This window comes from Zonotrichia albicollis, chromosome 20, assembly GCF_047830755.1.
Source record: "Zonotrichia albicollis isolate bZonAlb1 chromosome 20, bZonAlb1.hap1, whole genome shotgun sequence".
Taxonomy (NCBI): Eukaryota; Metazoa; Chordata; class Aves; order Passeriformes; family Passerellidae; genus Zonotrichia; species Zonotrichia albicollis.
Genome location: NC_133838.1, coordinates 2584814 through 2606693, shown reverse-complemented (window position 1 = coordinate 2606693; position 21880 = coordinate 2584814). Strand labels below are relative to the sequence as shown.

The 21880-nt window shown below is 50.9% G+C and overlaps 1 protein-coding gene across 1 annotated transcript in view; it reads right to left on the bottom strand.

Moving 5' to 3' along the window:
- The window catches only part of LOC141731338 (uncharacterized), a 129961-nt gene extending 109866 nt beyond the window's left edge, over positions 1-20095 (bottom strand). The window contains exons 1-3 of the mRNA XM_074555957.1: positions 20047-20095; positions 7165-7329; positions 6277-6586 (exon numbers count right to left, since the gene is read on the bottom strand). Of these exons, the coding sequence (XP_074412058.1) occupies positions 6277-6586; positions 7165-7329; positions 20047-20095 (524 nt within the window). The remainder of the gene's footprint in view (positions 1-6276; positions 6587-7164; positions 7330-20046) is intronic.
- Positions 20096-21880: the final 1785 nt, after the last annotated feature.

Sequence of the window (21880 nt, the reverse complement as noted above, 5' to 3'; positions counted from 1 at the left end):
GTCCTTTCCCCAAGCTGCAAAGAGAACCTGCCCCCAGGTAGTACCCTGCAAACAGGCAGGTTCTGTCAGGCCAAGGAGAGTGCACAGAGATTTGGAGTCTGTGAGTGCTGGCACAGGAAGATCAGGCACAGGAACACCTGCAAGAGGAAAACCTCCAGGAAGCAGAGAGAAGGTCAGGGAAGGAGAGAAAACCAACCCAGCAATGCTGGGGCAGGGAGAGTTTAGAGATGCCCACAGGATCCCCTCCAGTGCAGCCCCTCCCTCTGAACAAGCCCTCTCCCTGCTGTGCCCCAGCCCAGCCTCTGCCCTCAGGGCCGAGGCTCCAAGGCGTGCAGCCCCTCCTGTGCAGGCAGAGCTGCAGCAGAGCCGTGGGGCAGCTCTGCAGCCCCAGGCCCAGTTCCCTCTGCAGAGCACAGGGCTGGGAGCAGCTGCCCAGACCTGGGGGCTCTGGAGGGGGCACAGCTGGCTCAGGGTGATGCTGTCCCCAGTGCCCAGCTCTGGGCAATGCTGGCAGGGCAGCCAGGGAAGGAGCTGCATCTCCCTTCATCCAATGCCATCACAAGGACACTTGCAGGTCCCTCTGAGATTTCAGTCCAGGCTGGGAGCTTCACCCCAGCATGCAAAGCTGTCCTAGAGCACCTCTGAGTGATAAGATCCATGGAGAAAAGGCAGAGGTGTTGTGACACTGAAAATGCTGCTGGGTTGGTGGAATGAGCAACGTGAGTCCTTGGCTACAAAGGTGGAGCTGGGCTGTGGTGGATCCATCTGCTCTCAGCAGTACCTGGAGGTTTTTAAGAGAAACGTGGGAGTCTGAACATCCTCCACCTGAGAAAAGTGAAAGCCCAGAGGAGCTGCAAACAGAATGAAGTGACAGATCATCTGCCCCCAGTCTCCACTCATTGCCTTGCCTCAGGGAAATCACTCTGTTCTACCAGAGGGCAGCAGAAACGCTGAGGGTTTCTGATATCCAAGAATACCAGGAAGTACATGGAAGGAGCTTAAAAAGAAAACATCAGAACTCTGAAACACAAGAGCATGTCCGTGTGTGTTACAAAGGAGAGTGTATGGGAAATGGCTTTGATTTTGGTTACAGGGATCTCCTCTAACCCTTCACTGTCCTTTTCTCCATGAACAGGTCCCCACGTGCAGCCCCAGCAAATGTCCAACAGCAGCTCCATCAGCCACTTCCTCCTGCTGGCACTGGCAGACACGTGGCAGCTGCAGCTCCTGCACTTTTGCCTCTTGCTGGGCATCTCCCTGGCTGCCCTCCTGGGCAACGGCCTCATCATCAGCGCCGTAGCCTGCGGCCACCACCTGCACACGCCCATGTTCTTCTTCCTGCTCACCCTGGCCCTCAGCGACCTGGGCTCCATCTGAACCCCTGTTCCCAAAGCCATGCACAATTCCCTCTGGGACACCAGGAACATCTCCTACACAGGATGTGCTGCACAGGTCTTTTTCTTTATGTTCTTTATCACAGCAGAGCTTTCATTCCTGATCCTCATGTGCTCCGACAGCTACGTGTCCATCTGCAAAGCCCTGCACCACAGGACCCTCCTGGGCAGCAGAGCTTGTGCCCACATGGCAGCAGCTGCCTGGGCCAGTGCCTTTCTCTATTCACTGCTGCACACAGCCAATACATTTTCCCTGCCCCTGTGCCATGGCAATAACCTGGGCCAGTTCTTCTGTGAAATCCCACAGATCCTCAAGCTCTCCTGCTCCAATTCCTACCTCAGGGAACTTGGGCTTCTCATAGTTTGTGCTTTTCTGTTATTTGGTTGTTTTGTGTTCATTGTTTTCTCCTATGTGCAGATCTTCAGGGCTGTGCTGAGGATCCCCTCTGAGCAGGGACAGCACAAAGCCTTTTCCACTTGCCTCCCTCATCTGGCCGTGGTCTCCCTGTTTATCAGCACCGCAGTATTTGCCTACGTGAAGCCCCCCTCCATGTCCTCCCCATCCCTGGATCTGGCACTGTCAGTTCTGTAGTCGGTGGTGCCTCCAGACCTGAACCGTCTCATCTACAGCCTGAGGAACCAGGAGCTCAAGGACGCCCGAGAACAAAGATGACTGGGTACTTTTCAGAACCAAAAAAGCGTTTGTTTTCTGCTGCTTAGTTTTCAGAATTGAACTCATGACTGGCCCAGTCTCTTCCTTCTCAGGTCTTTGGTGATGCCTATGGGTTGTTCTTGCCATAATGTGCTCAATTAAATGTTTCTATTTACCCCTCACCTAATTCCCTGTCTGCCTCTTGAATTGGATCCAGAAGCTCTGTATTCCAGGATCTGTACTATTGCTTTGTTTGAACAAAATAAACGACCTTGCAGAGCCCTGTTTTTCTGGGATCCCAACTCTGGGACCTGCATGAAGTTATAGGGGGGAAAGGGAAGGGTCCCAGCACAGCAGCACTGGCAGGGAGCAGCAGCACTTGGTCCTTTCAGAGCTGCTCTTCCCAAGTCCACACTCTCTTTCCCAGCCCTTCCGTGGGTGCCAGGCTGGAGTGCTCTGGCAGCTTGGTCACTGTCCTGCTGCGTGTCCATGCTGTGACCACAGGCAGGGACAGGCCATGGGCACTGCTGGGACACAGCTGGGCTCCAGCACAGCAGCTCCATCAGCAAAGGGCATCTCCTGAGGGCAGGGAGGCTTTGCCCTCTCTCCATTTCCTGCTGTCAGCAATGTGCCCCAGGAATGCCCTGGCACAGCAAAGCCCAGTGCCTGGGGCAGGGGGGAGTGTGCAGGGGGGCTCACAGCAGTGTCCTGGCACAGCCAGAGCTCCCGGGATAGCCCTCAGGGAGCAGCAGAGCAGGGCCTGGGCTGTGTCTTTGTTCTGGGGACAGCCAGGGCAATTGTCCCACACCAGCCTCTGCAACCACCATTGCCAGCACTGGCCTCTGCCCTCACCTGCAGGAGGTTGTTTGTCCCTGCACAGAGGGACACCAACTGACCAGGCCAGCAGTCTGTGTACTGAGCTGTGTACTCAGCTCTGTACTGAGGAGACTTCAGGAGTGCATCATGTGTGTGTGTGGGGAGATGAACCCCAGTGAGCACAAACACCATCAGCAGCACCCGGGAGTGGCACAATTCCAGTGGCACAAACAGTGCCTTGAGGCCACTTCACTCAAGAGGAATGTCCTCTGGGAAACCACCTGAATTCTTTGCCTGGCTGTGCTGAGGACTGCATGGAGAGAAACATCCGGGGCAGGGAGGCTCCAGGGAAAATGCTCAGGACCACCATGGACTGCACAGAGAGACATTGGAGTGGTGGCTCTGTGGGGAGAAATCACAGCTGCCTCCCTTCTGAACCACTCTGAGGACCTAGACAGGGCTGTGCTGTGTCCTGGGCACTGAGCTGGCACTGAAGGATGTGGAAAAGGCCTTTGGTGTCAGGGATGTTGAGAAGGCTGGGCAGTGTCACTGTGAGACTTCTCTCAAAGCCCTTGGAAAGGCCAGAGCCATCCCAGAAGGTCCTGGGCACCTGGGAAGGGCAGACTGGAAGCAGTCTGCAGACATGTGGCAACAGCTCTCTGGCCACAGAGAGCAAGGCACAACTTTCCCAGGCATTGTCCTGGGGAAGGCAGTGAGAAGATCATAGAAAAGAATGATAAACAATTCTTATCTTCGCTTGCTGCACCTGCTGTTGTGAACATGTGGAATGTGTTATGGAGATTTGTTTACCAAAGGGTAATTTATTAATTAGCCACTGGTGATGGTGTTTGGATTCAAGGACCAAGTGAGTCCACCTGTCTGGTGACTTTCTGTAAGAGCGATGGGTTTCTTAATAAGTAGAGTATAGTAAAGTGATTGATCAGCCTTCTGAGAATCATGGAGTCAATGCTAATTATTACCCCTTTGGGGACTGCTGGTTACAAGTGGTGAACCCTGATGTGACCCAGGGGGAGCTCGTGGTTGTGAAAAGGTGCCTGCAGAAATGAGCATCCACATTTCTACAGGGGGGGAACATCAATACAAACTTGACCTGGAGCAACCCAGACAGGGGGCCCTCCAGGAGCCCAAAGTTGAGGGATCAGAGAGAGGAAACTCAGGGCTGGGTGTTTTTGCTTCATCTTGGTCATTTGTGTATTTTGGGTCCCTGAATCTTGGTGTTTTGGAGGTTTATATGGGTGGCAGATTCCTGGTGACTTCCAGGACTTGGGCAGTAGGAACTCCCTAACCCAATGTGCTCATACATTGTATTTTTCCCCAAACCAGGATTTCTCTTTCCCAAACCTTGGCTGGATGGAGAAGGAGGCTGTTAGGAAGATGTCTGGGGACACATAGGCAGGTGAGGAGGAAGTCAGTGCCCCTTTCCCCTTCTCTTCTGCTCCATCTCCCAGCCCAACACGGCCCCTGGCGGCAGGACAGCCCTGCTGCTGATGCCATCCTGCTGGGGACGCACAGGGGGGATCTCCTTCCCTCTGGCATGGAGGCAAATCCCATCTCTTTGTCCTTCCTCCCCCAGACAAGCAGCTGAGGATGGAGACCAGGGAGGACAAATCCCCATGGCAGCAGAACCTCATGGAAGAGGCCGTTTTGAGCAACTCCACAGCACAGGAATTGAACAGGAAGGAAAATCCCTGGAGATCCTGCAGGAGGAGGGGCTGCAAACCCAGCCTGGGGTGCTCTGAGGAGGGAAGAGCCACCCTGTGCCAGGAAGGTGGACAGAGCTTCAGCCAGAGCTCAGAGCTGGTGATCTGTGGAGCAGCTTCATGATGGAGAGAAGCCCTGCAAGTGCTTGGAGTGTGGGAAGAGCTTCGGGCAGAGCAGCACCCTGATCTGCCACCAGATGATCCACACTGGGGAATGGCCCTATGAGTGTGGGGAATGTGGGAAGGACTTCAGCTGCAGCTCTGCCCTCACCATCCACCAACGCGTTCGCACTGGGGAGAGGCCCTACAAGTGTCCCGAGTGCCAGTGGAGGTTTCAGACCAGCTCCCATCTCCTCCCTCATCAGTGGATTCACAGGGAGGAGAGACCCTTCCACTGCCCCAGCTGCAGGAAGGGATTCAATTCAAGCACAACTCCACCCTCGTCAGGCACTGGTGCTTCCACACTGGGGAGAGGCCCTGTGAGTGTCCCCAGTGTGGGAAAAGCTTCTCAGACAGCTCTGACTTCAGTAAACACCAACAGCGTCACTGGTAAGGGAAGCCCTCCGAGTGCCCCAACTGCAGGAAGGGCTTCGTGCGCTGCTCCAACTCCATCCCCCATTGGAGGGTCCACGTTGGTCAGAGCCCTTCAGACCCACATTCCCAGTGACCTGAATTGGGAAGACACTTGGCTAGTTATCCCTTTGTTAAGGCCCTAATTTTCTTTTGATTGATCTTGATCCCTTACAACAGTCAAAATTGGGGGGAAAATCAACAAATTCATTGAAGGCATCTAAAGCCTCACTTTTTACAAGTGTTTCAGGGGAATCTGGGATTCAGGGAGATACTTGGGGGGTTTTGGGAGTATTTGATGTGGTTATCTCCCTTTCTTGGCACTCAAAGAGATGAGAGGGTTCAATCTATCACCTCAATACCCCTCAATGCCACTGAAAACTACTCAGTCCCAGCCAAAAATTCCTCGATTCCACAGCCCCTCAGGGTGGAATGGGGTTGGAAGAGGATTGGGTGAAGTGTGCTGCAAATCAGGAGGGGTGAGATGGTCATTGGGTGGGGTGGGATGGGTGGGATGGGGTTTGGGTGGTGTGAAATGGGGGAAATACGGCTTGGGAAGTGGGTCTTGATGTCCAGCAGGGGTGGGATGGGTTGGGACTGGGGAGCTGGGGTGTGAAACGAGACAGCTAAAGTTTGGGGATGATGAAGGGAGGGGGAACCCGTTACCGAATGTGTTTTTGGATATGAAAACAATGACACCTCCCACGGCCCCAGAGCTCAGAGCAGCTGAGATGGTGCCGGACGCAAGGCCAACTGTGGATCTTTCTCTCCCTCTCAATCTTCTCCTGATTTCCTCTTCTCAAAATCCACACCTTCTCTGGGCAAACTGTTCCAGGAGGGTCTTTTTTCTGAATCCCTACCTAAACCTACTCTCTTTCCATTTGGATCCAGTCTCCCTGGTCCCTGGTCCTGTCCTTGCCTGCCCTCGTACAAAGTCCCTGCCCAGCTTTCTTGTAGGTTGCCCTCAGGTACTGGAAGGCCACAGCTCGATGAAGTCTGAGTCTCTTTGCCAGGCTGAAGAAGCCGAGCTGTGCCAGCCTTTCCTTGCAGGAGAGGAGCTGCAGCCCTGGTACCATCTGGGTGTCCCTGCTGGGCCCCCGCTGCAGCATGGCCACGTCCTCGCCGTCCGTGCCGGGGAGCCTGGCAGAGCCGGCGGCAGCGCTGCAGGTGCAGGGTCAGCGGCAGGGAGGAGACACGGCCCTGGCGGCGGCTCCGGGAGCAGCGATTGGCGCTGGGCCGCCCGCACTGCAGAGAGCCGAGGCCCCTGTGCCTGCCCTTGTGCCCAGGGCGCCTTTCCCCGCCGCTCGCCCGCCCGCTTGGGGGAAACGCCCCCTCTGCCTCCCCTCGGGGCCGCCCCTCGCCGCTGCCCCGGGGGCTCCCCAGCGCCAGCTGGAGGGGCCCAGGCCTCGGCCTCACCCTGCTCAGCCCAAGGCCTGGAAAAGCAGATTCAAACACCCACCCAAAAAGTGCCCCAGGATTCCAGTCTTTTCTCTACAGCACTGCTTTGCTATCAGAGTCTGCATGGGATTATAAAATCACCAGGAGAAAAGAGCATGAACAAGTTCTGCTTTGGCAGTACCTCAAGGCTTTGAGGGAGAGGGTGTGGTGCTTACTCGCTCAATGGGTTGCACAGAAAGTGTTGAAATGGTAAAAATAGTACAAACCCCTTAGAACTTGGAAGGAAAACCTGAAGCACTGGCAGCTAGCACATCAGAAACACCTGACTTTTGCTCCTCTCTTGCACCTGAGAGCTTCCTGGGCAGGGGCAATTCTTCCAATGGCCATGGCTAGAAAGGGCAGCGAGCAGATGGATTTAGCTTCTCCTGCCAGCCGTGAAATGTCAGTTGTCATTTGTGTGCACTGAGGATTCCGTTTCAGACTCTGAACTGGCGCAGCTGCTCCTCGGGCGCTGCTCTCATGCAGGCGCGGTGGTGCTGCTGCAGCTGTCCCGCACACAGGGAGGGCTCTGGAGCCTCCCCGGGGCCACCAAGGAGTACAGGAGGGAACGTACCCGGAATCTGGTGCAGCACCGTGGGGTTGGGGGGATCCTTCGGTCTCTTTGATGGGAGAGGGAGCAGGGCAGATGGAATGAAGATGAGACAGGGATCAGACAGCCCCACACCAGGCAGCATTTTCTCCTCTGAGAGCTCCTCTGAGCTTAGCGAGCTGGTGAAACCTGTGGAGCAAATGAGACCCAGGAGTGAGGGAAAGGCTGGCTGGGAAGGAGTCAGATAAAGCCTGTGTGGGCATTTCTCTTTCCAAGGGGCTCCTGGGAGACAAAGGAGACAAGAAGGATGTCCCATCCCACGACATTTCCTGGGATATGCTTTGGTGGTGGCCTTGGCAGTGTTAGTGGTCTTAGGTTATTGGGAGGACTCTATGATCTTAAAGGTCTTTTCCAATGGAAACAGTTCTGCAATTCTAAACCTCCATTCCTGCTTTTGAAGCATGCAGTCCCAAATAGACCCACATTTGTGTTTTTAAGGAATTTAGCATCTACCATTCCGTCATAGAAATCAGGCTTTTAATGCTCTCAGAACACTTGAATTCCTTGATCTTAAGCTGTGTATTTGAACTGAGGTGCTTTTATTCAGAAAGGTTTGACCATGGGATAAATGCAGGCAATTCAGCCACAATGGCACTTGCTTCATCTGCTTTTCTTTTTCCTTTCCCCATGGGTGGCTGATTTGGGACTATTTGTCTTGTACTTTGAGTTCTGGCTCAGACTTGCTCATGCATGTTCTGTAAAATCCTATCTACTCCTTTGTAGTGAAAAATGCTTGCAGACTGGTGGGAATTGCTAGAGACAAGGCTTACAAACCAGGGCCCAGTATGATTAGCCCAGTATCCCTGCTTAAATCCCTGCTTGTATTAAAAAGGAATGAGCTATTCTAACTCACTTGTCCCCTCCCTCACCCCATTTTTTTGTAGCTCTTGGGGCAGTCCTGTGTGCCATTCCTGCTCTTTGTTATCAAATATGTGAAGGCATGGTGCTGCTGTAGCTGCAGCCTGAGTTCAGTGGGAACATGTCCAAAGCACTGGGTCCCACAGCAGTGGGCACGGTGAGAGACTGGCCTCTGCTGCCATGGCCATCCAGCCTGGAGAGTGCAGCTGCTGGGGCTTCCCCCATTCTGCCAACAGCAGTCTGCCTCCAGCACGTGGCCTGTATGGCCATGATTTTGCCAGAGTGTGGAAAATGCATTGTTTGAATGTATTTTGATGGTGTCTGACATCACCTGACTGGAGCAGTTTGGTGGGCAGGACGCCCTGTGGGCAGGGCCATGGCAGGGATGGGTGGCTGGCACTGGCAGTGTTATTTTCCCAGACAGACTCCTGGTACAGCTGTGGAGGAGGGCACCAGCAACTGTATCAGCCCAGTGAGCAGCAGCACATGGAGGAGACCCTCATCTGCAAAGAGCCCCTAATCCCTTTGCTCCCCCATGTCAGCGCAAAATGATTCCGCCGCAGGTGAAGGGCTGCTGCAGGCTGGAGACTCCTGCAGCCAGGCCTTGTTGCAATCTCCTTGCTGCAGCTGTGCCTGGGGGATGTTGGCCTGCAGCAGCACTGCTGATGCCTGGGAATGCTGCTGGGCTCAGAGAGGCATAGTGTGTACAAAAGCTGCATTCAAAGCGAAGATGGTGAGACCCCGGAGCTGCTGGCAAGGGCAGCAGCTCTTCTTCATTCTGTGCAGGTGAGAGCCCAGCCTTGGAGCCTGTCCCTGGGGACAGGGAAACGCCCTGAGCATAAGTTTGAATTTTCAGGGACAGTCCAAATGAGAATTGCTTTGTGTTGCAATGTTGGGTTTGGGTGTGTCTGCAGGAAAGAAAGTGGGAATAAGCCCCTTGAACAACAAAGGAGAACTCTGCATGGCCAATTTACACCCTACAGATACACTGATCATATCAGCCCACTGAATATTGGGGGCATCTAATGCAGAGTGCAAAGCTTCTTTGAATAGATAGAAGAGATGAGACTTGAAGAAATAATTTTGCAGATTGAGAAAAAGGGATCAGCCCCAGGGGTCCCATAGACTGGACTTAGTTCTGCCAAATCAAAGGTGTCAAGGATGAGTTGTTTTTACCTCCTCTGTTGGGGAGTATTTCAGAATGACTGCCCCTTGCCATTTCCATTAAGAAAATTTGGAGTTTTCAGGAACTGCCAGGATCAGAAATGTTGTGAGGTAGATCATGTTTATGTTGGGTTCAGGTGTCTGTGCAATAAAGAACGCAGAGAAAAAAAACCCCAGGGAACAATGAAGCAAAGCAAAAGAGGAACGTTTGAAAGGTCAGTTTGTTCCCTACAGCTCTCAGCCAACTGATTTTTGGGTCATCTACTGGGGAGTGCAAAGCTGCTTTTACTTCCACTGCCCGGTGTCAGAACCCAGGAAATTCCTCTGGCTGCCCTGGAGGACTCAAGCCCCTGCCCAGGGGGCTCAGAGACCTTGGCACAGAGCCCAAGACCCCTGTGCCTTTGATCTAGCCCTTGGAAAAAAGGATTACCAACCTTATATGAAGAATTACAAGCCATGAAATTTTCAGTAGAATAATAGTTAGCTTGTCACAGGGTGAAAAAAAGATTTTTGAAGCTTTTTGAATGAGGGCTTGGGGTCTCAAGATGGAGGAATTTGGGTGTGCCTTGTCCTTTTTCCTTCTTCCTAGCCTCAATCTTCAGCTGTGATGTTGGCACTTTTAGACTGGTTTGGAGTAGAAAATTGTCTAACATAGATGACAGGTACTGGAAAGTAATGGTAAACATTGTACACGTAGTTTTTAGTAAAAAAAGGTAACACCGCCTCAGAGGCAGGTGGAGTGCCTCTGACATTCTTGCTGAGCGGACCTCGGCAGGTCAGGAGAAAGAAGTTTATAGATAAGATACAAGAAACAACCTTGAGACCGAGAAATGAAGAGCTCTGACTCCTTCTTCAACCGCCTGGCTGGGAAAAGAGACTTTCTAACTTAACTTGGGGTCTTCTGACCAGCTAGAGTCCTGAGAGCCCCGTGCCATTGTTTGTGTCCCAGCACTTTGTTTGATGTGAAGAGAATTAAACAAAATCCCACACCAACAAGCTGCAACCTAGAACTGAGTAGGAATTACAGAAATAAAGGCCCTGAAAAGTAGCTTTGGAAAGGGTCTCCTTCCTATGTTATAGGTAAAAGTTAAGTTAAATAAGGGTATAGTTCAATTATATTGTATTAATTATGTTAATTGTATTATGTTAAAGGAGGGGCGGGGCTTATTACAATGTGCTAGGAGAAGGATCCAGGGTTTGGTGGAACAGTGGTCTAGTGGGGCAAGGCGAGGTCAAAGCTGGATTGGATGGAAGATCTGACCAATCATTCGAAGCCCTGTAGAAACGACTGGTCCAGAATGAATGGTGTTTAAGACCAATGAGAAGCCTGGAAATGGACCAATCATCATGCGGATCCAAAATGGATCAATCCTGGACTCAAAAGGGGCTAAAAATGGGGGGGGTGTTCAGTTGGGTCAGGGTTCTTCTTTTTGGCTACTTGTTTGGTTTTTTTTTTGGGGACAGCCCAGTGCACTTGGGGTTAGTGTACTGTTCTGTTTTTGGCTTGCTGTGTGGGTGCCTGGGCTTATCCTGGGTACTCCGTTCCTTGTAGCTATTTTAATAAACAAGAACCTCTTTTTCTGGAGAAAGTTTGGTCTTGTTCATATTCATAACACCTAGACAGTGTGAAACGCTCAGGCCTGGCCCGTCTGGGCTTAGGGCTGGCTGCCCTTGGCAAGGGAATGGAAGGGGATGGAGTTGGGGTGGGGTTTTGCAGCCATGGAAACGAGAGAACCATGGTGAGCATGTCACAAAGGGGCAGCCCCACGCTGGGCTGGTGCAGGTTGTGCTGGACACGGCCCCAGTGGCAGCAGACACGTCTGGATCTGCCTCTCTGTGCTGAGTGACAGTGATTGGAGTAACCCGGCCTTGCGCAAAGACTGGGACCAAGCTCCCAGCGCTGACTGCTGTGAGAGCATTCCTAAACTCAAACCCAGACACTTCTGCCAGGCAGAAGCACAGGTTCAAACATGGGTTTTACTGGAAAAGGAAAGACAACTGAAGGAAAAGGTGAGGATAGAAAGGAGATGGAAGGCCAGAGCCAAATGGAAAAAAATCCCCCCAGGTTTCAAAGAAAACTGGTCCATGGTGGTCAATGCTGACTCTGTGTCAGAGTAGGTGGCTGACAGCTACAGATGATCCTGCAAGGATGCCCTGAGGCATCACAACATTCTATCATTAGTTTCTCATTTTTGACAGTAGCCAAATCACTCCTACTGTCAGCCAGGACAGGGACTGTGGCCATAACTGACTACAGGTTGGACATGGTCGTGAGATGCAAATTCTGTTGTTTTCTTTGCCATCAATTTTGGGTCTCATTACAGATAAATTTCCCATTCTTCCTCTGCTTGCTGATAGGATCTGAGCCTGAGGGTGGGATTACGGTGCTACAGATACGCCAATAAGGCCTGCCTGCTTGATTGGAGATCTTTGTGGTTTGCAGAAATAACATCACAACTCTGAGAGTTTTCCTGTGGATTCACAGGCCAGCCTCAAGAGGGAATCTTTTTTCCCCTTTTTATCATTGGAGGCTTCCAGCTTTCCCTTCAAACTTGCTACCTCAATACTGCTAAGAGGAATTAAATGCAGGCTAGTTCCATGAGAAATAAAACCAAATAAATTTTCTCAATAATTTAAAATATTCCCCTTGAGCACCACACCATTAGATGTGTTGATGATAAAGGTGGGAGTTCACCTAACTGACTTCTCTCCTTATGAGCATGGCTCAGCCTCACACAGAGGTGAGGGGGGAGCTGGGCCAATCTCTGCTGGGAGGAAGGGTCTTGTGGCAGCCCAGAGAGGCTGTGCACATTGCCAGGGAACAGCTGTGCCCTGCATGTGCCCCTGCAATGAGCTGTGCTGCTGCCAGTGCCCCTGGAGCTGTGGGGCTGCTGAGCTGTGGGGCAGGCAGAGGAGCAGGAGGGTGCATGTGCAGCTGAGCCATTCCTGGAGAGCACAGGGCTCTGGGATCCCTGCTGTCCCAGGGCAGCCCAGAGGCCAGGCTGTGCCTGTGCCAGCTCTGGGCAAGTGGCTCAGGGTTTTGCCCTGGCCTGCCTCAGTGTCTGCCAGCAGGAGCATGTTTCCCTGTGCAGCTGTTTAGAAGTTTGCAGGAAATGTGTCCCAGGAAATATGGAGCTTCAGATGCTTTAGGTTTGCATTGTGGCCTCTGTTCTATTTTGTGTCTCCACTTTGCAGGCCTGACTGGCTACCCTCTTGCCAAGAGGTTTTCCCTGGCAAGTTCCTCTGTGCTCCTTCCCTCCAAGCCGTTGCCTCCCATTCCGAAGAGCTCTCCTCCTACCAAGCCAAGCCCAACATGCAGCAGAGAGCAGGAGAATGGGGAAAATGGCACCGGCTGGGATGAGGAGAGGAGAAAAAAACAGGAGGTGAGTTCAGAGGGAAAAGGATATAAGGTAAGGAGACCAAGCAAAGTCCTGTGTGGCAAATGTTCAGTTTATGTGCTGTTGGCAGAGCTCGGAGAGCTTTTCCCTGTCAGGAACTGACCCTTTCAGTGAAGTTTGAACAGGTTCTGGTTTGTCTCTTTATCTGGGCCAGAAATGATGGGATACTGAGGATGAGTGAGCACCTGCCCCTGCTGCCTCCAGCCCCATTCCTGGCCATGGCATGGGGGCCCTGGAGCACCTTGGGCAGACAGAGAGCTTGCAGAGAACAGCAGGGCAGGGGAGCTCTGCTGAACTTCCTCAATGCCAGGGAGCCTGAGATGATGGATGTGTAGGAGCTGGAGAGCAGCCAGCATGCTGAAAGCTCAGCACCACCTGGGCTCAAAGGCTGCTGGGGAAGTGTAGAAGGGAAGGGCAGCAGCAGAAGAAATGAGGGGCTTGAGAAAAGCAGGTTTTGACATCCTGCAGAATGGCTTTGTGGGGTCTTGGCTGGAGATCAGCACTGGCTGTGAGACAGCTTAGGGGCAGGGATAGAACAGTGATCTAAAGCCCCTGCCATGCCATCCAAAAGGGCAGTGGAGGCAGTGGCACACCAGAACATCCTGATGTCAAACATGTGAATGCCAGCTGGGAATGCAGCTACACTTGCAGAGGAGTGAGCATGAGGGCAGAGGTGGCAAATGTGTGACATGGTCTCTCCCTCACCACTTCGTGTTCCCTTCCCCATCCTGGGCCAAGCTGGACGATCCGTTTGACATTTCCTGGCAGGTCCCAGTTAAATGCATGGCTAAATGTCTTGAGGCATGAATGGGGGCAAGGCTGGATGCTTGATCTGATCACTATGTTCTACTCTTTCCAGACTTCCTTGCTGTATTCCAGGGGTGAGGATATGAAGAAGGGGTCACTGAGACCACCTCTGATCCCCCCCATACGCAGGGCAGTGAGTCCCCCTCTTGGCAGTGCTGCAGGGTCCCTGCCAAGCTCTCCTCAGCTGGAATTCCAGGAATCCCAGGAGATGAGGTAAGTCAAGGTGTTTGCTGCTGCAGTTCAGCTGTTCAGCTCTCTCTTCGCATCTCGTGGGATCATTTTGCCCAGTCAGGTGTCCCATGTATTTAGGCAAACCTGTGTGTATTCTCCATTTTGGCCATCTATGATGATCCAGCACAAATGATGATCCAGCACAATGTCAAAGGCAACACCCATGTCCTAAGAGCAGAGGTGGTGGTGGGGAAGAGGAGGCAGGGCTTCAAAGCACCTCAAGATGGGTCCTCTGGTGGGCTTGGCTATTGAATTCCTCTGTAATTGTTGTGGTGACATTTGGGGACTGTACTGCCTGGGATAGGGTCCTGCAGGTCTTTGTTATCCTTGGGCAAATACTGGCTACTGGAGAGGTGTCTGCAAATTCAGGTGCTACTTCTGTAAACATCAGGTGTAACTTCACTGTGCCTGTGGCTCCACAATGAAATAAGATGCCAGATAAATTTTGCAGAATAGATGTAAAATCTGATGTATAATCCGATTGGTATTTAATATTTTGATCTGGGCTTAAGATCAACGAGGGAAAGGTGCTATGGAAGAGGCATAGGACTGTACCTGATGGAAAAATATTGGCTTGGATATGCAAAAGAAAATGAAGCTATTACCGTTATGCAAGAGCTAACAATAAAGAGGGAGTCACAGAAGTGTCATGCCAGTTGCGAATCTTTAGTGGGGCTTTTAAGGTGTGATCTGAACATCCTTCCCTAGCAGCTGAGTTGGAAACCAGTCTTTGTTTTCTTGAAAGAGCCAGCAGGTGTAATATCATTCTCAGGAGACAGCAGTGCTCTGACCACATGTAGCACGAGGCTGTCACTAGGGTAAGGCACAAGCAGGCAAAGTCAAGCTTTGGCAGCTGTACAAAAGTAGCTGCCCTCCAGAGTCATGATGCAGCTCAGCAGCTCTTGCTGCTTCAGAGAGGCTTCAGGAGCCACTTGGCTCCAAAAGGAGAGGCAGCAGAACTAGGGAGTTCTGATGCAGGTAGAAGAATTACTGCTGTGTTTTAGCTGGAGCTTGGCCACCTCTGTGTGACTCCAGCAATGGCAAACTTAAGGACAATGAATTAGCTTTGCATCCTGTTGGGTTTATGGGTTGCATTTCCTCCTTTATCATAGTGACCATCCTAAGAAGTTTTGCCTCCTTTCATGGTACGCCCATTCTCTCCCTTTTCTTTCTACCTCCTCACATATTCTTTTGTCCTCCATTTTCTCCAGGCCAAGACCCAGCTGCAGAAGCAAAAAGAATTCTGAAAATGCAGGTAGGTACAGGGCATGTCTGTCCTAAAATGACCATTGTAGTCTTGACTCAGAGTTGACATTTGGAAAGCTGGGTTATCAAAATTTCTTTAAATTCATTTCAGTTCTTTGGTGGGCTCAGTGGACTCTCCCAGAGCCCAGTCTCTGGAAATGTTCTCTGGTGGCACAGTGAAAATTCCTCCAGTGTGAAGTGTTGAGTGGTACCTGGGGGCCCCTGAAATGCAGCGCTGGAAGAGGATACGTTCCTCTCCATCCTGCTCATTCTTTTTATCTCCCTGCAGCCTTTCTAGTGTCACAATTAGTAGGATAAAGAAGGCATTTAGCATGAAATGAGAAATGTTCCCACTCCTTCCTCCTGCTTATGAAGCAGAAAACCTTTCATTGGGGCAGTTTCTGAGCGGAACCCTTTGAGATGTGAAGGAGATTCATGGACATTGCCTGGTATTGTATAGGCAGAAATAGGGAAACCACCTCTGACAGCATGTCCTTATAAATTTTCCGGTTAGGGAGAAAGAGCCTTCCAAAGGGATGCATCCTACGCAGGGCGTGAGTTTGTCATCCTGTGACAGCACAAGCCCAAAGCCACCTATGGCAGGTTCAGAGTGACAAATCTCTTCCCTGGCTCTCTCTGCCTGTGTCAGTGTTGCAGGCTGAGGCTGGGGCAGGAGATGCCTTCTGCCTTGTCCCTGTCCCTGCCTTGCCTGATCCCTGAGAAGTGGAATTGTGCCAGACAAAATGCAGTCTCTGGTGCATCTGGGTCAGGCAGTGCTTTCAAGTTGAAAGGCTCAATGACGCTGTTGTTGTTCCTTTGGCATCTCTGGGTGTGTAATGATAGGAGAGATGAGACTTGGAGAAATAATTCTGCTGATGCAGAACAAGGGATCAGATCCCCTGGTCCCTTTGGGGATCAGGGTTAGTTCTGCCAAATCCTGGCTATGGCCCCTTTGGAATGACTCTTTAATTACTGATATGAAGCTGGAATGCTTAATGCGGCTAGGGAATAGTACTGCTCAGTAAGTAAGGTGACATTTTTTCTGGACTAATTCTGTACTGGAAATGACTTAACTCATTAAACCTTACCTGTCTCACTTTTATTACTGACTACAGCATTCTACAGGATGAAGAAATCCAGGTTTAAGACACTCATCCTGCTTGGCTGCCATATGATTTTATTCTCTGTGCAGCCATGTAAAGAACTAGTTCTCTTAATTCTAACTGCTTTGTTGGAGAATATTTAAAAATTACCTACCCTCTGCTATTTCCATTAGGAATATTTTGAATTGACAGTATTAGCCAAGATCAGAAATGTTTTGAGGCAGGTCATGTTTATGTTGTGTTTGGGTGTCTCTGCTGAAAAGACAGCAGGGAATAAACCCCTGGAACAAGTAAATAGAGCAAAATTGGAACTTTGGGATGAGCACTTTGTTCCCTACCAATACAGGCTCACAGAATACTGGGTACATCTAATGCAGAAAGCAAATCTTCTTTTTTATCTAAAACGTGGTGCCACTGTTTGTGTCCCAGCACTTTTTTTGTTGTAAAGAGTAATGTAAAAATCTCAAAAATGCAAAACCCGACCTGGAATTGAGTGGGGCCTACAGAAACAAAGGGCTTGAAAATTACTTTTGAAAACAATTACTTCCTTGCCAGTGTCAGATTCTAGAGAGCACTGTGAGTTTCCAATTGTTTGGAAGGAAAGGGATCCTGTAGTAGTAGGGAGGCAACGGGCACCACATGAACTAGTAGAGCCTTTCTCTCTTGGCTTGCCAGCTCCATATTGTCCAGAGAAATGAAACTGATGCTCGTTGTATGAAAAATGAAAAACAAAGCAATCTTCTCAGTAACTAAAATACACTTTGAATTCCTCACCCATTAGATGGGTTGATTGTACAGGCATGCATTCAATTAACTCACTTCTTCTCTTGTACCTGAATGTCAGCTTCTTCTGAGCCTACAGCAAAAAGGCAGAGGAAGAAGGGAAAGAGCTCTTGGTACAAGACAGGAGCTGGGATGCCTCTGTTCCCAAGGAAATGGGCTGAGCTGTTGGGCTTGGAGCCTCCTGTGCTGGAGCCCGGCCTTGGGAATGGAGGTCTGGGCTCGCGGGCAGTTCAGGGGCCTTGGCCCAGGAGCCCCAGCAGAGCCGCGGGGCAGCGCTAGCCCCAGGGGCACTGCAGGGAGGACAAGGACAGAGGGCAGGGGGAGCTGGGCTGCTGGCTGGCACGAGGAAGGGTCTTGTGGCAGCCCAGAGAGGCTGTGCACATTGCCAGGGAACAGCTGTGCCCTGCATGTGCCCCTGCACTGAGCTGTGCTGCTGCCAGTGCCCCTGGAGCTGTGGGGCTGCTGAGCTGTGGGGCAGGCAGAGGAGCAGGAGGGTGCATGTGCAGCTGAGCCATTCCTGGGGAGCACAGGGCTCGGGGCTCCCTGCTGTCCCAGGGCAGCCCAGAGGCCAGGCTGTGCCTGTGCCAGCTCTGGGCAAGTGGCTCAGGGTTTGCCCTGGCCTGCCTCAGTGTCTGCCAGCCAGGAGCATGTTTCCCTGTGCAGCTTTATAGACATTTCCAGGAAATGTGTCCCGTGAAATATGGAGCTTCAGATGCTTTAGATTGCATCTCTGCCTCTGTTACATTTTGTATGTCCATTTTGCTGGCCTGACTGACAGCAGTGGTCCCAAGGAGGTTACCTTGGGATCTGTAGTTTCCCTGCCAACATCCCAAATTCTTTTACCTTCCAAGGCCCTCCTTTCACAGAGTTGCTATCTAAGTCTCCTTTTTTATTATTATGCTGACCATTCTGCAGGGGCAAAAAATCCTGATTTAAGACATTGCTTTTTTTCTACTGCATTGCCACTTAATTTATCCTCTGTGAAGCTGTTGTATAGAATTGCAACTAGAAAATCAGCCTTTAGTTAGCCTGGCCTGAAAGTGGCCCAATCTCATACAGTTTAGAATGAAAATCCTTGGGGAAAATGAAATATCTAGTGTCAAGAACACAGTTCACACTTGGGTAACACTCCTGCACTCCTGCAATGCTCAGATTTTCTTTGAATGTCCTCTGAAATATTCCAACAAAGAGAAGACAATGTTGGTCTAAATGCATCCAGGTATTAGAACCTGGGGCTTCTTTCAGGAACTGGAAAGATGATGTTTACTACAATCAGCATAATAAGGGCAGATAAGAATCTCTGTCAAGAGCAATCATCATCTCTGCCCTTCTCTATCACACACAGAGGCTCTCCAGCATGCAGGGGCTGGGGCCTTCATCAAGGAGCAGGTTTCAGTCTGCTGGCCAACAGAGTCAAGTCATGTCTGCTGCCAGTAGCCCATCCCTTGGGAGAGGGTCTAGGCATTGTACCTTGCTGCTCTCAATCCCAATCTCTGTGTCTTGAGAGCTCTGCACTCTGGAACCTGTCTTGCCTGTTGCCCAGCATTGTGTTTTTGGGGACTTGAAGTCTGTCAGAGGTATACAGGAACCTTTGCTTCCATTTCCAGGCCTCCCACTGAGCCAGGCCAAGGAGACAGATCATCCCACCAGTCCTGGTCCTACGAGGGACAAAGAGCTGAGGGATGCCTTTGGAAAGGTAAGGGATAAGGACAGGCATGAGTGAACTTCCTTTCCAGTGGCTGTTTAGTGCTTGGCCCAAAATGTCACTGAAAATCATCATCTTCCACTCTTGGGGAATGGGGATTCCCTTGGGAATACATTGGACAGCTACAGAACCATTGCTTGGTGTCCGGTTTATCTCGGCTGTTTGAGGGGCCTGAAAAGCCCGGGGGTGGCCTTGGGCAGCCCGCGTATCGAAGGACGAGAAGAGGCTTCAGTTGTTCTTTCTGGTTTTATGTTTATTAATTGTTTATCTAAAAAATGTTCTTTCAGCCTAACAAAGATCCGCTCAGCAGTCAGCCATGGGCACACTGTGCCGTCCCACGGACCGCCACGTATCTTTATACCCCTAGTTACGTATACAATATTTATCATTTTTCCCCAATACCATCTATTCTTATAACTCGGTGTACTCTTAGTAATAACCAATCCAAAGGTGCCACCGTGGCCAAAGAAGATGGAGGAGAGGAGGAAGAAGAAGGAGGGCAGGACACACCCCAATTCCTCCATCTTGCTCCTCTAAACCCCCCTGTACATAAATCCTAAACCCTGTTTCTTACCCTCTAATTAGCTAATCTTTCCACCCTTCACCCCGGTGAGGCCCTCTTATCTTCATAAAGGTGTCGTCTCCCGTGTAGGGTCAAAGTCCTGCCACCAGACACTTCTGGCAACATTCCAGGACTCCCGGGCCCCCCAAGGGTGGTCTCGGGGGCCTTGCATCCCAGGACTCAAATCCTGAGATCCCACAGCTTGGCTATTTCCAGTGGTGCCAAGATTCTTGGTTTGGAGATGGTGCTAAGGTCATGTCAGAAGCATTCTTTATGTGCAAAGGCTGTTTTAGAGAAGTTCTAAATGACAGAGCAAGCTACACATCAGTGAATGTGGGCAAAGTGCATCCTTGGAAGCAGAGAGGCAAAGATTCTAATGTTGGGTGCAAGCAAGGCTGCAAAAGAAAATGGGAGAGGTTGATTTTTCCTGGTTACCTTTGTGGCTGTATCTCACAGCCCTCTCATTCTCAAGTTTTCTGCTCATGAACATCAATGCTTCTGCAACTTGTTTTCACATGACTCCTCCTTTTGGTCTCCTGATCTCAGAGACCAAGTCCTTCAGAGTCCTTCAGAGCTGAGTCCTTCAGAAGCCAGGAAGTGAGAAACAGATGCAATTCCTGGCCATGAGTGTTAAGCAACAGCTCATTAGCCCTCCTTGCTGGGTATTGCACATGGTTTTTATTCTCCTGCCATGGCCTGTAGGAACTGAACTGCCTGCTCCCTAGCCATGTCAGCTCTTCCTCTGCCTTGGAGCACTCCTATGACTTTCATGCTTCAAGCAGGGCTTCCTGACATTGATTGCAGTTGCAGCAGTGTAAGGTTGTGGCACTAAAGTGTTCCACCTCACTGTGTGTAATTGCCAAGGTGAGGACAGGAGACATTCCTGTGAAACTGTTGGAATGTGGATGGAGCTGCATTGAAGCCTAGGGCACTCTGTGGACTCTGTGCTCCTGATGAGATGTTGTGTGTGGTTTGTGTATTTCTGCTTACAGTCTATGATGTATTTCCATTGCACCCAGATCCGTGCTGCTTTGTGCATGTTGGCTCAAAAGAACTTGGGGTGGAAGGACGCAGAGCTTTTGGAGAGAGAGATGAAGAAAAGGAGACAAAGGAAAACATCATTGCCACCTATTCCTGAGACAGTCAAGCGTGGGCATGCAGCTGAAGCAAGTAAGTAGTGGCTACACTTGTGGTGGTCCTTTTTGACCACTTGCTTGCCCTTTGCACAGTGTTGCAGTCAGACTGGGGAGCTGTTCAGCTTGCATCTGAGTGGAAGCTTGCTTGGGATTTAATTCTGTTTCCCAAAGAAAAATACAGAGGCATGAAGTGTCTTGCCCACGGCCTCACTGAGTCAGTAACAGAATATCAGCTTCCCTCCTTCACCTCTAAAGTCTTTCAGAGAAGAAAATTCTGTCTTGCAAAGTACACTGGGGCTTCAGACTCTCTCCTGGAGAGCAGCCTCCAGGGAAGGGGAGTCCAAAAGAATGCTTTTCAACCAGGCTGCAGCCTGGAAGAAACAAAATTCAGCTCCTTGTAATGAAAACACCAGAGATCCTTCTGCCACTCCCTGCTGAGGAGCTGGCACTGTAGGGCTGTGCTGAAGCCCCAGCCAGGGCTTCTGTTGCAGCCCCAGGAGCAGCAGCAGAAGTTGTGGATCCTGAGTGGATCCCGGCTGAGGGGCTCTGCCTGCAGGGCTGTGAGCGCTGCCCGAGGGCGGCAGCGGGGCCCTGAGGAGGCAGCACTCAGCCCAAGGGCAGCATGCAGGGTTATCTGCACTTTCCTTTGGCAACTGCCCCGCCAGCCTCTGGAACAGGAGAACAAAGGCAAAGCAATGCTGGGTTTCCTTGTTTCTTAGGGGAAGCATCACTGCAATTTGGTTTTAAGCTAGAATAAGGTAGATTTAGATTAGACATAAGGGAGAATTTTTTTTATAATGAAGGGGATGAAAAGCTGGAAGGTTTTCCCAGAGAAACTGTTGTTGGTCCATCCTTGAAGGTGTTCAAGGCCAGCTTACATGGGGCTCTGAGGAACCTGATCAGGATGAAGATGTCCCTTCTCACAGGGGTTGGACTAGATGATGTTTAAGGGTGCCTTCCTACCCAAACTCTTCTAAGATTCTGTGATCATTGTCCCATGTTAGTGTTATACTTGATATAAAGTGGTATTGCATTGTTATACTTGAAGTTCTTTGGGGTAACAAGCAGATGTTACCCAGCTCCAGCAAGTTTTCTGATCCTTTCCATTGTCACCCTGTCCAGCACTCTCCCCTTACAAGCTCCTCTTTGGTCCCTGCAGCCGTCAGCCTACCACCTATTGATGGCACAGCTTCTAGAGGGCATAGAAAACACCCTGGTAGTGCCTTGAAGGAGAAGGTCTTGAGGAAGCAGGACAACGTGCCCTTACTGCCCAATTCACCCATCATCCATGGGGATGGCAGCTTCCCATGCAGCTCCTCAGGTAAGCCTGCTCCATGGCAGCTTTTCCCACTTGGGTTTTTCCTTGCACAAGGAGCACAAACTGCCTCCTGCCTCAGCCAGCACTGCTGGGATCTTGGCTCCATAGTCTGTCCTGAGAATGAACAGCAAATCTACTTTTGAGTTACTCCAGCTTGGACGTACTGGAGCAGTTGGTTCTTAGAGATCCATTGGAAAGTTGAACTGAATAAAGTCGTGGTAAAGGCCTAAGCTCTGGCTTTTGCCCATCCTAAGAGTCCAAACTACAGCACTGGTGCCAGGAGGCAGCTGTGAGTGCAGGGATGAGCTGCAGGGCAGTCTGCTGCTGTGCTCACTGTGCTCCTATGAGAACCACCACGATCAGTTGTTCG